Consider the following 11694-nt stretch of genomic DNA (forward strand, 5'->3'; position numbering starts at 1 on the left):
TGACCCTAACAGCAGAAAGACTGGGAATGACTGGTCACTATGACACACACTGACCACCAGGGGGCAGACGCTCAATGCAGGAGCTGCCCCCTGGTGGTCAGTGTGCTCCCACAGGGGGAGCTCTGCTCAGCCACAAGCCAGGCTGACGGCTGCCAGTACAGCGGTGGTGGTGGGAGCTTCTCCCGCCTCCTCAGCAGTGCTAAGGATGTACGACTGCCTCTAGGCCTGCTCCCCGCTGGCAAGTGGACATCCCCCCGAGAGCTCCCAGGATGCCAGAGGGATGTTTGACTGCCAGCTTAGGTCCAATCCCCCAGGGAGCGGGCCTAAGCCAGCAGGTGGTCATTCCCGGAGGGGTCCCAGACTGCGAGAGGGCACAGGCCGGGCTGAGGGACCCTCCTGAGTGCACAAATTTTTGTGCACCGGGCCTCTAATATATATATAATTGTTGATAGTATTACATCTACTTCTTTTAATAATGCTTTGTAGTTTTTAGTATATAGGTCTTCACATCCTTATTTAAGTTTATTCCTTGGTATTTTATTCTTTTGGTTGTAATTGTAAGAGGAATTTTCTCCCTCCCCCAACCCCCACCTCCATTTCTTTTTCTGAAGTTTCATTGTTTGTATATAGGAAAACAGTGGATTTTTGTGCATTGATTTTGTATCCTGCAACTTTTAGTATTTGTTTGTTTCTAATAGTTTTTGGTGGAGTCTTTAGATTTTTCTATATACAGAATTATGTCTTCTGCACAAAATGACACTTACATGTGTCTCCTGAAGGCAGCATATGGTTAGGTTTTGTTTATTGATCCAAAAACAAAGAGACTCTCTGTCTCTTTATTGGTGAATTCAGTCCATTTACATTTAGCATAATTATTGATGTATGAAAATTTCCTATAGCCATTTTATCTTTTGTTTTCTTGTAGCTCTATACCTCCATTGGTTCTTTTTCTTTGTGGTTCTGTTTTTCTTTGGTGATATTCCATACTTCACTTTTTTTTTCTCTTGTTTTAAGCTATGTGTCTCTGTTTTGAGTTTTTGTGTGTGGTTACTATTAGGTTTATGAAAAAGAAAATTTCATGTATATAGTAGCTCTTTTTCTTTTGAATGTATCTGATGTCCATCCTCCTTTGCAAAGTCAGACCTCCACCCTCTCCCCTTTTATTGTCACAAATTGTCCCTGTTTTTGTTGCCACAAATTATCTCTAATTATGCTGTAAGTTTGTTTTTAATGAAAATATTTTTTAAATTGATTTCAGAGAGAAGAGAGAGATAGAAACATCAATGATGAGAGAGAATAATTGATTGGCTGCCTTCTGCACACTCCTTCTTGGGGATTGAGCTGCAACTCAGGCATGTGCCCCAACCGGGAATTGTGCCCTGATAGAGAATTCAACCCTGACCTCCTGGTTCATAGGTTGACGCTCAACCACTGAGCCACACCAGCCAGGTTATGTTGTAAGTTTGTTGGTGAACTTACTCATAGTGACCTTTTGTTGTTTGTTTCAGGTAGAATAACCCCTTTGAGTATTTCCTTCAGTAGAGGTCTTCTGATAAATTCCCTCTGTTTCTGTATGTATAGAAAATTATTTCTCCTTCATAGTTAACCCTTTTCGGTCCAACATGGAGGCTGACTCGACAGACCAGGTGCTAGGAGCAGGTCCAACGTCGAGGCTGAGGTCAACACCGCAAACCAGTTCAACATTCAATACCGTCAATTAATTTGGACCAGACTGTTTGAATTCCAAAAATAAAATTGGACTGCAAAGGGTTAAAGGATAACTTTACTGGATATATTAGTCTTCGCTGGTAATTTCTCTCTTTCAGTAGTTTGAATATTTGGTCCCACTTCTCTTCTGGCTTGTAGAGTTTCTGCTGAGAAGTCCGATGATAATGTAATGGGCTTTCCTTTATACGTTACCTTCCCCTTCCCCTTACCCCCCGGCTGCCTTGAAAATTCTTTCTTTGTTAAAAAAATTAATTTTTGACAGTTTTAATACAATGTGCCTTGGAGAAGGCCTCTTTGGATTGAAATGACTATGTGTTATTGCTTCTTAGATTCAAGGATCTAGCTCTTTCCATAGGTTTGGGAAGTTCTTATCAGCTGTTTCTTTGAATAGGCTCTCTGTTTCTTCCTCTTTTTCTGGTATGCCTATTATTCTTATACTAGAGGCCTGATGCACGAAAATCGTGCAAGAGTAGGCCTTCCTTCCCCTGGCTGCTGGCACCGGCTTCCCTCTGGCACTTGGGACCCAGGCTTCCCTCACAGCCCCGGCTTCGTCCGGAAGGTCGTCCGGTCTAATTAAGCGTATTACGCTTTTATTATTATAGACTAGAGGCCCGGTGCACAAAAATTTGTGCACTCGGAGGGGAGAGGGGGTCCCTCAGCCTGGCCTGTGCCCTCTCGCAGTCTGGGACCCCTCGGGAGATAATGACCTGCTGGCTTAGGCCTCCTGCTCCCGGGCAGAGGGCAGGCCCAATCCCTAAGTGCAGCCCCTGGTCAGGCTCAGAGCTGGGCTGATTGGGGGGTTGGGGCACCGCCGCCCGTCACACTCAAGGCAGGGTCAATGGGGAGGTTGCGGCGCCACCCCCTGTCACGCACAGAGCAGGCCCGATCAGGGGGTTGGGGCGCTGCCCCCTGTCACTCTCAGAGCAGGGCCCATCAGGGGGGTTGGGGCTCCGTACCCTGTCACACACAGAGCAGGGTCGATCAGGGGGTTGGGGAGCTCCCCCCTGTCAAACACAGAGCCGCAGGGCAATCAGGGGATTGGGGAGCTTCCCCCTATCAGGCACAGAGGAGGGCTGATCAGGGGGTTGGGGTGCCTTCCCCTGTCACGAACAGAGCAGGGCGGATAGGGAGGTTGTGGCCCCGCCCCCTGTCACTCACAGAGCCACAGGGTGATCAGGGGGTTTGGGCGCTGCCCCCTGTCACGCTGATCCCGGTGCTGGGAGCCTTGCTGCTCCGCTGATCCCGGTGCTGGGAGGCCTATTACCCTTTTACTATATAGGATAGAGGCCTGGTGCATGGGTAGGGGCTGGCTGGTTTGCCCTGAAGGGTGTCCTGGATCAGGGTGGGGGTCCCCACTGGGGTGCCTGGCCAGTCTGGGTGAGGGGCTGAGGGCTGTTTTCCGGCTGGCGAGTGACTAAAGCTTCCAACCGCTCCTTGTTTTCTTCTCTTTTTTTTTTTTTTTCTGGGCCAGCTTTAGCTCTGAGGCCTCGCTGCTGAAAACATAGATACAATGTTGCGGTCCGAGCCCGGCTGAATGGAAGCCCTTTTCTGGGGTTTTGTTTAGCTTCTTATTTGCAACATAGTATATAGTTGCTTAGAGTTGCAACTGAGAGGCTGGCAAGTGAGGCGGGGAACGTTGGAGTCCGCAGCAAGCAAGCCTCATGCTCGCTTCAGTGCCTGGCTGCCGGCCGCCATCTTGGCTGACAGTTAATTTGCATATACTCACTGATTAGCCAATGAAAAGGGTAGCGGTCGTACGCTAATTACCATGTTTCTCTTTTATTAGTGTAGATAGAGGCCCAGTGCATAAAAATTTGTGCACTTGTTGGGGGGGGGGGCGTCAGCCCGGCCTGTGCCCTTTCACAGTCCAGAAGCCCTCAGGGGATGTCCTATTGACACCTCTGCAGGAGGTGACTGGGCAGGTGATCGGGATGGCGCCGCCCCCATCAACCCACTGCTGCTGCCACTGCCGCCACTGCCAGCCTCCCTCTATGAGAGGCGATAGGGCAGGCTGAACAGGGGATGGCACCAGCCTGTGCGGCCTGCCCCCCACCCCCCTCCTATCGTCCCTCTGCCACTGCTGGTCACTGCTGCGCCCTTCACCCCCATCACTGTCCCCTCTCTCTGCCCGCTGGCAGACGCCTTGGCTGGCCTCGTGCTGCCTACTCACCGGCCCTGCCCCCCCGCTGAGTGGTTGTTCAGCCTTTCGGTCGATTTGCATATTATGCTTTTATTATATAGGATTGCTCTTTCTGATGGAGTCAGATGGTTTTCTTAGAGTTCTTATATATCATTTTTATGCTTAAATCTCTTCTTCCTTCTGTATCTTTTCTAGATTTCTCTCTTTGATACCACTAATCCTTTCCTCCATCTGCTTTGCTCTATTTCCTATGCTTGCTAGTTCATTCTTGATCTCTTATTGAGTTCTTCGTCTTCAGAATTTGTTTGGTTGCTTCTTTTTTAAAGTTTCAGTCTTTTCAGTATGGTGTTAATTTTCTATGCTTATATGTTTTCTGAGTGCATTAAATTGCCTGTTTGTATTTTCTCATATCTTGTATTTTCATAACTGCAGTCTTGAAATTGCTGTCATTGATATCACATATTTTTATGTCTTTAAGTTTGTTTTCTGGAGATTTTTCATTCTCTTTCTGAGCTGCCTTGCTACCTTGTTTATTTGTGGTATTTGATAGATTTTTTTCTCTGTCTAGGCATCTATGTATATGAGTGGCATTTCTCTAGCAGATTAATGCAAAGGGGTCTTTCTCTTATTTTCTAATAGGTGGTGCTAAATCACAAGTTTTGTGTTTTTTTTCAGTCCTCACCTGAGGATATTTTTCCATTGATTTTTTTAGAGAATGTAGAAGAAGGAGGGAGAGACAGAGAGAAATATTGATGTGAGAGAAGCACATCAATTGGTTGCCTTCTGTATGCACCTCGACCAGAGCTGGGGAGGAGCCTATAACCTAGGTATGTGCCCTTGACCGGAATTGAACCCGGGACCTTTTGGTCTACAGTCTGACGCTCTAGCCACTGAGCCCAACTGGCTAGGGCACAAGTTGTTGATACATATATATATATCTGTGAGATCCCGTGTTGTTCTCTGTAGCCAGACACTTTCCTCACTGTAGCTGTGATGTCTGGTGGTGGGGTGGGCTGGGGAGCTGGCCAGTTTCTTTGCTGTTTGCCCTCCTAGTAATGGTGACCTTAATTTCCATGGGTCCCCCGTGTGCCCTGACCCCTAAATTGGTTACAGAGTGCACCCTTTGTTCAGGGAAAAAAGTGATTCTGTATACCAGTTCTCGTGTTTGCAGATATTGTGCCCCATAACCCAACACCAAGGGTGAAGGGAGGCTGCCTCTGGGAGGCTACGGGTGATGGCAGGGCTTTGTAGCTTTGTTTCTCTACCTGTAATGCCCACCACCTAACAACTGAGCCTGAGCTCAGTGCTGTGTCCTTGTCCAGGTCTCTGCTCAGCTGAAGCTCATACTATTTGCTTCTGCAGGAATGCCCATCAGATCTCTTTGCTCTTCCTGGCTGAAGGGATTGTCAACCAGAACCCGATTCCTCCCCTCTCCAGGCTGAGCCCCGCCCTGAGCTCTCTGATGCAGGGCTGTGTTGGTGGCTCATCTCAGCTCTCCTGCCTTCTTGCCTCCCTCTTTTGCTCTCACTTGCCCACCTTTAGATATTTCAATGAGTGGATCTCTCAGGCATGCTTGTGCGTTGAGCCAGGGACTTCTTTGTTGAGTTATAATTACTGAAATTGTGGAAATTTTAAGGGCAGAGACCAAGGGAATCTGTCCTTTGACGTCCTAAATTAAGTTTAGGTGGAATAGTCACGGGAGGGGGGTGATGGGGCTCAGGTACTGGTGATATTCTGCTTTTCCATGGAAGTCCTTGTTTGCTGATGAGTGAAAACTTTTGTTTTCAATTTTATTATGGTGAACTTTTCTAGATTTGTATTAATGTTATAGAATGACTATTATTAATTTCACCTCAGCATGTACAGTGTACCATTTAAAAGGGTGAACAATTTGTTTTAAAAATTAATTCTTCAAATATATTTAGGATATCTTAGTACTTAAAGTCAAATAAAATTTATTTCTTAGATTTTCAACTGCTGCATACTTATATTATTCAAAGAAGAAAATTCCTTATGTTTCTGACTATTTATAGCTTCTTTCATCAGAAGAAAACTGCCACAACATTTGTTACAGCCAGTCAGATAGTCAGTGTGGTTCTCCTCCAAGGGGTTGGTCAGAAGAGTTGGATGAACGTGGGCATACCTTATATACCAGTGACTATACTAATGAAAAGGTACATTCTTTTTTGTCATCTAGTTTTCTTGGTTGAATCCTCTCATAAAATCATTGTGTACTAAAAGTTTAGTAGTATTTAAAAAACTCATGAAAATATTCTTCATTGTAATTCTGTAGTTATGTAAGTTGACAACATGAAAACTCAATATAACTACTGACTCAGGTTTTAAACTGCTTACAATTACATTGATTATTTTTATGGTGTCAGAACCCACTTAGAACAGACCTTTTTAAGAGTAGGCCTGTTAAGTGTCATTCTGTTTAGACTTGTTTAATAAAAATACTTCTTTATATACTTGTCCTTGGTATCCTTGCGGGATTGGTCCAGAACCCTCCTCTTCCCCACAGATAACCATAATCTGAGGATGCTCAAATACTGGCGTTATATAAAATGGCATAGTATTTGCAAATAACCTATGTTTGTACATGGGCTAAAGCTGGACCTGCCTACACATCACTTCATTCATGTGGATTCAGTGTAGTGCTTGACACATTGGAAAATCCAAATTTTGCTCCTTGGAACTTTCTGGGAATTGAGGTTGGGGATTTATTTTCAATCTACAGTTGGTTAAATATGTAGATGGGAAATCTGCAGATTCAAAGGGCTGACTATTTTTCATGGAGAATAGATTTTGGGAATAGTTTACTTAGTATGTTATTATGATATACTGCCTCACTTCTTACACTCATTTTTCTTTCATAACCAAGTTATGTAAAACAGAACCCATGAGTTTAGTATTTTATGAATAATTAACTAGTTTGGGAGAATGCACATTGAAATTTTATGTGTATATTACATCTCTTATCATCAGAGAAGGTAACTGTTTAGTTGGGCTGGTTTAGAGAACATGCCCTTGGAATGAATGGAGGTAGGCTTTTATTTCTCATTTCTGCTTTAATTATTTGTCACTAGAACATAAGGAATCAGTAATATTTATATATATTACAGTCAAGATAATATATTTGTATTAGCAGTACTTAGTCTGTTTCCCCTCATATTCTCTGTGTTATATTGTATGAAATATTTTTCTATTATTTAATCATAGTAAGTAAGATGTGTTGCCTACATGAAGTTTGGCTTAAATTTTTTAGTAGTTTTATATTTAAAGATTGAAGAAAAAAATATCTTTTTATTAATTTCTCAATCCTGTTTTTTAGGGTGGGTGTCGCCCTGTGTTCAGTGCATATATATATATGTGTGTGTGTGTATATATATCTTTATGTTATATATTTCTTATGTTGTTTAGTGGTACTTGAACCCCTAGCTTTACTTTGGAGGAAAGAGAGAGAAAATAAACTTAATTTAATATTGAGTTTATTTAATCTTACCAAACTTAAAATGTAACTATTAGCATAAGATTGTTAAAAATTTCTTTTGAAGTTTTCTAAAGCAGGTAGAATACAATTCATAGGAATAATAACTAATATCTCTGGTTGTATAAACCTAAACTCACTTTTATTTAAATTAAAAAATAACACCTGTTCTGTTTTTATAGTGGCTCAAGCATGTTGATGATCAAGGTAGACAATATTACTACAGTGCTGATGGATCTAGGTCGGAATGGGAGTTGCCAAAGGTAATAAACCTTGATACTAACTTTCTATTTGAAAATAGTAGGTGAAATAATATGAAAATTATTTATTATTCTGGTTTGTTTTCTATATTTTAGTTGTAATTCCAGTTTGGTCCTGAGATAGTATCAGTGTAGCTTCCAGTTAATTCACCATCATTTTGGAAAAAACTCGATCCTACAGTGACTATTTGAATTCCCCAAATCATCATCCAAAAAATGAAACTAGACTACCTTCTTACACTACACACAAGAATAAGCTCACAATGGATCAAATACTTAAAGGTTAGTCGCAAGACTGTAAATATTCTAGAAGAAAACATCACTAAAATATCCGACATCTCATGTACCAATAATTTTTCTGACATATATTTTTTGGCAAGGGAAATAAAAGAGAAAATAAACAAATGGGACTACATTAAACTAAAGAGTTTTTGCACAGCAAAGGAAAACATCAGCCAAATGAAAAGACAACCCACTGAATGGGAGAACATATTCACCAGTGATACATCTGATAAGGGGTTAATCTCTAAAATCTACACTAATAAAAGAGAAACATGCAAATTGGTGTCACTCCGCTATGCCCACCAGCCAATCAGATGAGTATGCAAATTAACCCAACAAAGATGGCAGTTAATTTGCATATGCAGGCACAGAGCAAAGACTGATAGAAGGAAGCCAAGCACTGCAGAAGGGAGCAAAGCTGCGGAGAAGCAAGCAGGGCGGTGGAGACGGGAGGAAAGCAAGCGGGGCGGTGAAGGCGGGAGCAAAGCCCGCCTCCGTGGGTTTCGCTCCCTTCTCTGCTTCGCTCCAGCCACAGGAAGCCCTATACTTGCAGGAATCTTCCTGCAATGGGCCTCTAGTATATAAATAACTGGTAAAACTCAACACCAAAAAAAACCAAACAATCCAATTTAAAAAATGGACAAAAGCCTTGAATAGACACTTCTCCAAAGAGAACATACAGATAGATGGCCAATAGACATGTGAAAAGATGCCCAACATCACTAATCATCAGCGAAATGCTAGTTAAAACCACAAGGAGATATCACCTCACACCTGTCTAAATGGTTGTTATCAAATAATGTTATCAAACTATGTAATAGTGGTGAAAAGGGACCCCTCATGCACTGCTGGTGGGAATGCAGATTGGTGCAGCTACTGTGGATAGCAGTATGGAGTTACCTCAAAAAGTTAAAAATGTGACTGCCTTATGACTCGGTGTTTCTACTTCTAGGAATTTATCTGAGTAAACTTGAAACACTAATTTGAAAGAATATATGTACCCCTATGTTAATTGCATCATTATTTATAATAGTCAAGATTTGGAAGCAGGCCAAGTGTCCTTCAGTAGATGAGTGTATAAAAATGCTATGATACATTTACACAATGGAATACTACTCTGCTATAAAAAGGAAGAAAATTTTACCCTTTAGAATAGGATGGATGGACCTGGAGAAGTGAAATAAGCCAGTCAGAGAGAGAGACAAGTACCATACGATTTCTCTCGTGTTGGAATTTAATGAAGAAAGTGAAATGCCACACAAAATGTAGACAGACTCATAGACAGAGAGCACAACTCTGGTGGTTTGGGGGTGCTGGTAGGGGTGGAGTGATTGAGTGAAAAATAAAGATAAAACAGAACTTAAGGACATGAACCACAGTATGGTGATTGTGGAGGGGGGGAATTGGAAAAGGGCATAGAGGGATAAATGATGATGGGGAAAAATGTAAATAAAATTATGAAATATAATTCAGTGAAACATTTGTTGATTTAAAAAAATTATCATTAATTTGTACTTTTGGATTTGATTCTGACTAAAGATCAAACCATATTACTCTTTGAACATTGAAGTTGTGCCAAGCACTGAGATCCCTGCAATATTATATTACGAACATTAGCAGAGCAGTTAAGTGATACACTAGCAACAGTTTGGGCTTTTTTGTTTTTTAAATTTTCAAAAAATTAGATATGAAATGGTATAACTTTATTTTCCAAATTTAATCAGAATAAAATAAAACTTTTAAGTGAGAAATTAATATTCTAAGCTTAATATGGCTGTTTCACACTCTTAGAAGAATAGAGGTATGCATAATAAGATTAATAATACTTTTGTTTTTCAAATGTGCCAAGAAGAAGTAGTTGAAGAATATGTTAGGTGTTACTTTATAAAACTGATAGCATTTATAAAACCAATTTAATCATATTTAGTGATTAAATTGGAAAGAAAAAAATATATGGATACTGATGGCTAAAACATGTAATATCCTATGTGCTGGGATAGGAATGTATTTTGGGGCTATAACTGTTCAGTATTGAAAACTGTGTAACAGTGGTCGGTTCTGTTAGGCTGACGACTGGGGGTAGATGCTCAACGTACAGGCATGGAAACATGGAACAGACTGATGAATCTCAGAGAGAAGGGGGGAGGGCAGGGAAAGATTAACTGAAGATCTTATATGCATACTAGAGGCCTGGTGGGGTCCCTTGGCCTGGCCTGCGGGGATCGGGCCAAAACCGGCAGTCCAACATCCCCTGAGGGGTCCTGGATTGCGAGAGGATGCAGGCCAGGCCAAGATCCCCCACAGGTGCACGAATCCGTGCACCGGACCTCTAGTAATATATGAGATTGGATTTTGACCTAAAAAGCTAGAAGAAAAATCTGATGAAATTCTGTTTCACTGAAAATTATCAAATATAGAAGACTAGTATTTCATTAATACAGTGGGGCCTTGACTTACGAGTTTAATTCGTTCCATGACGGAGCTCGTAACTCAAATTACTCGTATGTCAAATCTTAATGTGAACGAGTGAGACACGTTGGGCTGATGTTGTGGTGTTCACTGTGACGTTCGCTGCGCCAACTAGCGGTGGGGTATCTGAAGCTGTCTCGTAACCCGAATTTTAGCTCGCAACTCAAAGCAAAAAATCGGCCGAGAGACGGCTCGTATCTCGAAAAACTCGTTAGTAGGGACACTCGTAAGTCAAGGCCCCACTGTATAGTATTACATATATATTTTAAACATACAGTGTTAAAGTTTTTGCTTCTCTTGGAAAATTTGAATTGTAGCTCTTATTAGTCTGATCCTCTGGGTTAATGACATCAAACTAAAACTTTTTTTGAGTGATTTTTTTCCTATGTCAAGGTCCACTGAAAGGAGAGACTCCTAGAATGACTTTAGATAAGGATTAATTTGGAACCTTTACTTAACTGGTAGCTAAATATCTCTATTGGGTTTCTTACTAACATCTATACTTTCCTTGGTCAGAAGATGTATAGGCTCAGTATTAGGAAACCAACTTACTTCTGAAGATGCCCTGGGTGAAAGAAAGAAGGGAGGCAAGGGACTGCATTATATCAAAATCCTAAAGCAGGGATGGGAAACCTTTTTCATCCAAGGGCCATTTGGCTATTTATAACATCACTAGGGGCCCGGTGCACGAAGATTCGTGCATAGGGGGTGGGTCCCTCAGCCCGACCTGCACCTTCTCCAATCTGGGAGCCCTCAGGGGAGCCCTCTCCAATCCGGGAGTTTCTGTCTGTCTTTGCAATGATATGAGCGAATTGTCTGAGACCCCAACCCAGTTTGGTTTTGTGCTCAAAGAATAGTAGAGGTCTTTTTTTTTCTTTGCTCCATTAGTGGAGATTTCCTAGAAGTTGCAGGATATCTTCCTTTTAATTTTTCCTCGACACTCTGACTTTACGTATGTCTCTTACATTTGCTGCCCCTCCATCCCACACCTGCAACAGTAACTTGCTCCAGGCTCACTTTGCTCTAGTATCTAGGAGATCCCACAACGCATCTGCCACCAGAACTACGATTCCCAGCATTCCTGGTGCTCCCCGCACTCTGGGCTTCTGCTTCCAGCCCAGGGGCTGCCACCAGAACTATGATTCCCAGAATTCCTGGTGCTCCCCATGCTCTTGGTTTTCACTTCCCGTCCAGGGGCTGCAGAAATGAAAAGGATTGGGAAGTTCAGCTGCCGCCAGGCGGGGCTGACAGGACTGGACACTCCAGTGGCGTCCCTGGGACCCAGGCCGCTCGGCGCCTGTGCGCTGCCCACAGGCCCGCCATGG

At 42.5% G+C, this 11694-nt stretch overlaps 1 protein-coding gene across 11 annotated transcripts in view; it reads left to right on the forward strand.

Moving 5' to 3' along the window:
- Positions 1-11694, forward strand: part of ARHGAP12 (Rho GTPase activating protein 12) — a 164874-nt gene that overhangs the window by 79323 nt on the left and 73857 nt on the right. For 8 of the 11 annotated variants that reach the window (XM_014547965.1, XM_014547964.1, XM_005876529.2 and 5 more), the window contains 2 exons: positions 5902-6042; positions 7541-7621. In XM_014547965.1, the coding sequence (XP_014403451.1) occupies positions 5902-6042; positions 7541-7621 (222 nt within the window). The remainder of the gene's footprint in view (positions 1-5901; positions 6043-7540; positions 7622-11694) is intronic. The other 3 variants (XM_014547967.1, XM_014547968.1, XM_005876530.2) reach the window with 1 other exon arrangement.

Source organism: Myotis brandtii, unplaced genomic scaffold (assembly GCF_000412655.1).
Source record: "Myotis brandtii unplaced genomic scaffold, ASM41265v1 scaffold49, whole genome shotgun sequence".
NCBI classification, from domain to species: domain Eukaryota; kingdom Metazoa; phylum Chordata; class Mammalia; order Chiroptera; family Vespertilionidae; genus Myotis; species Myotis brandtii.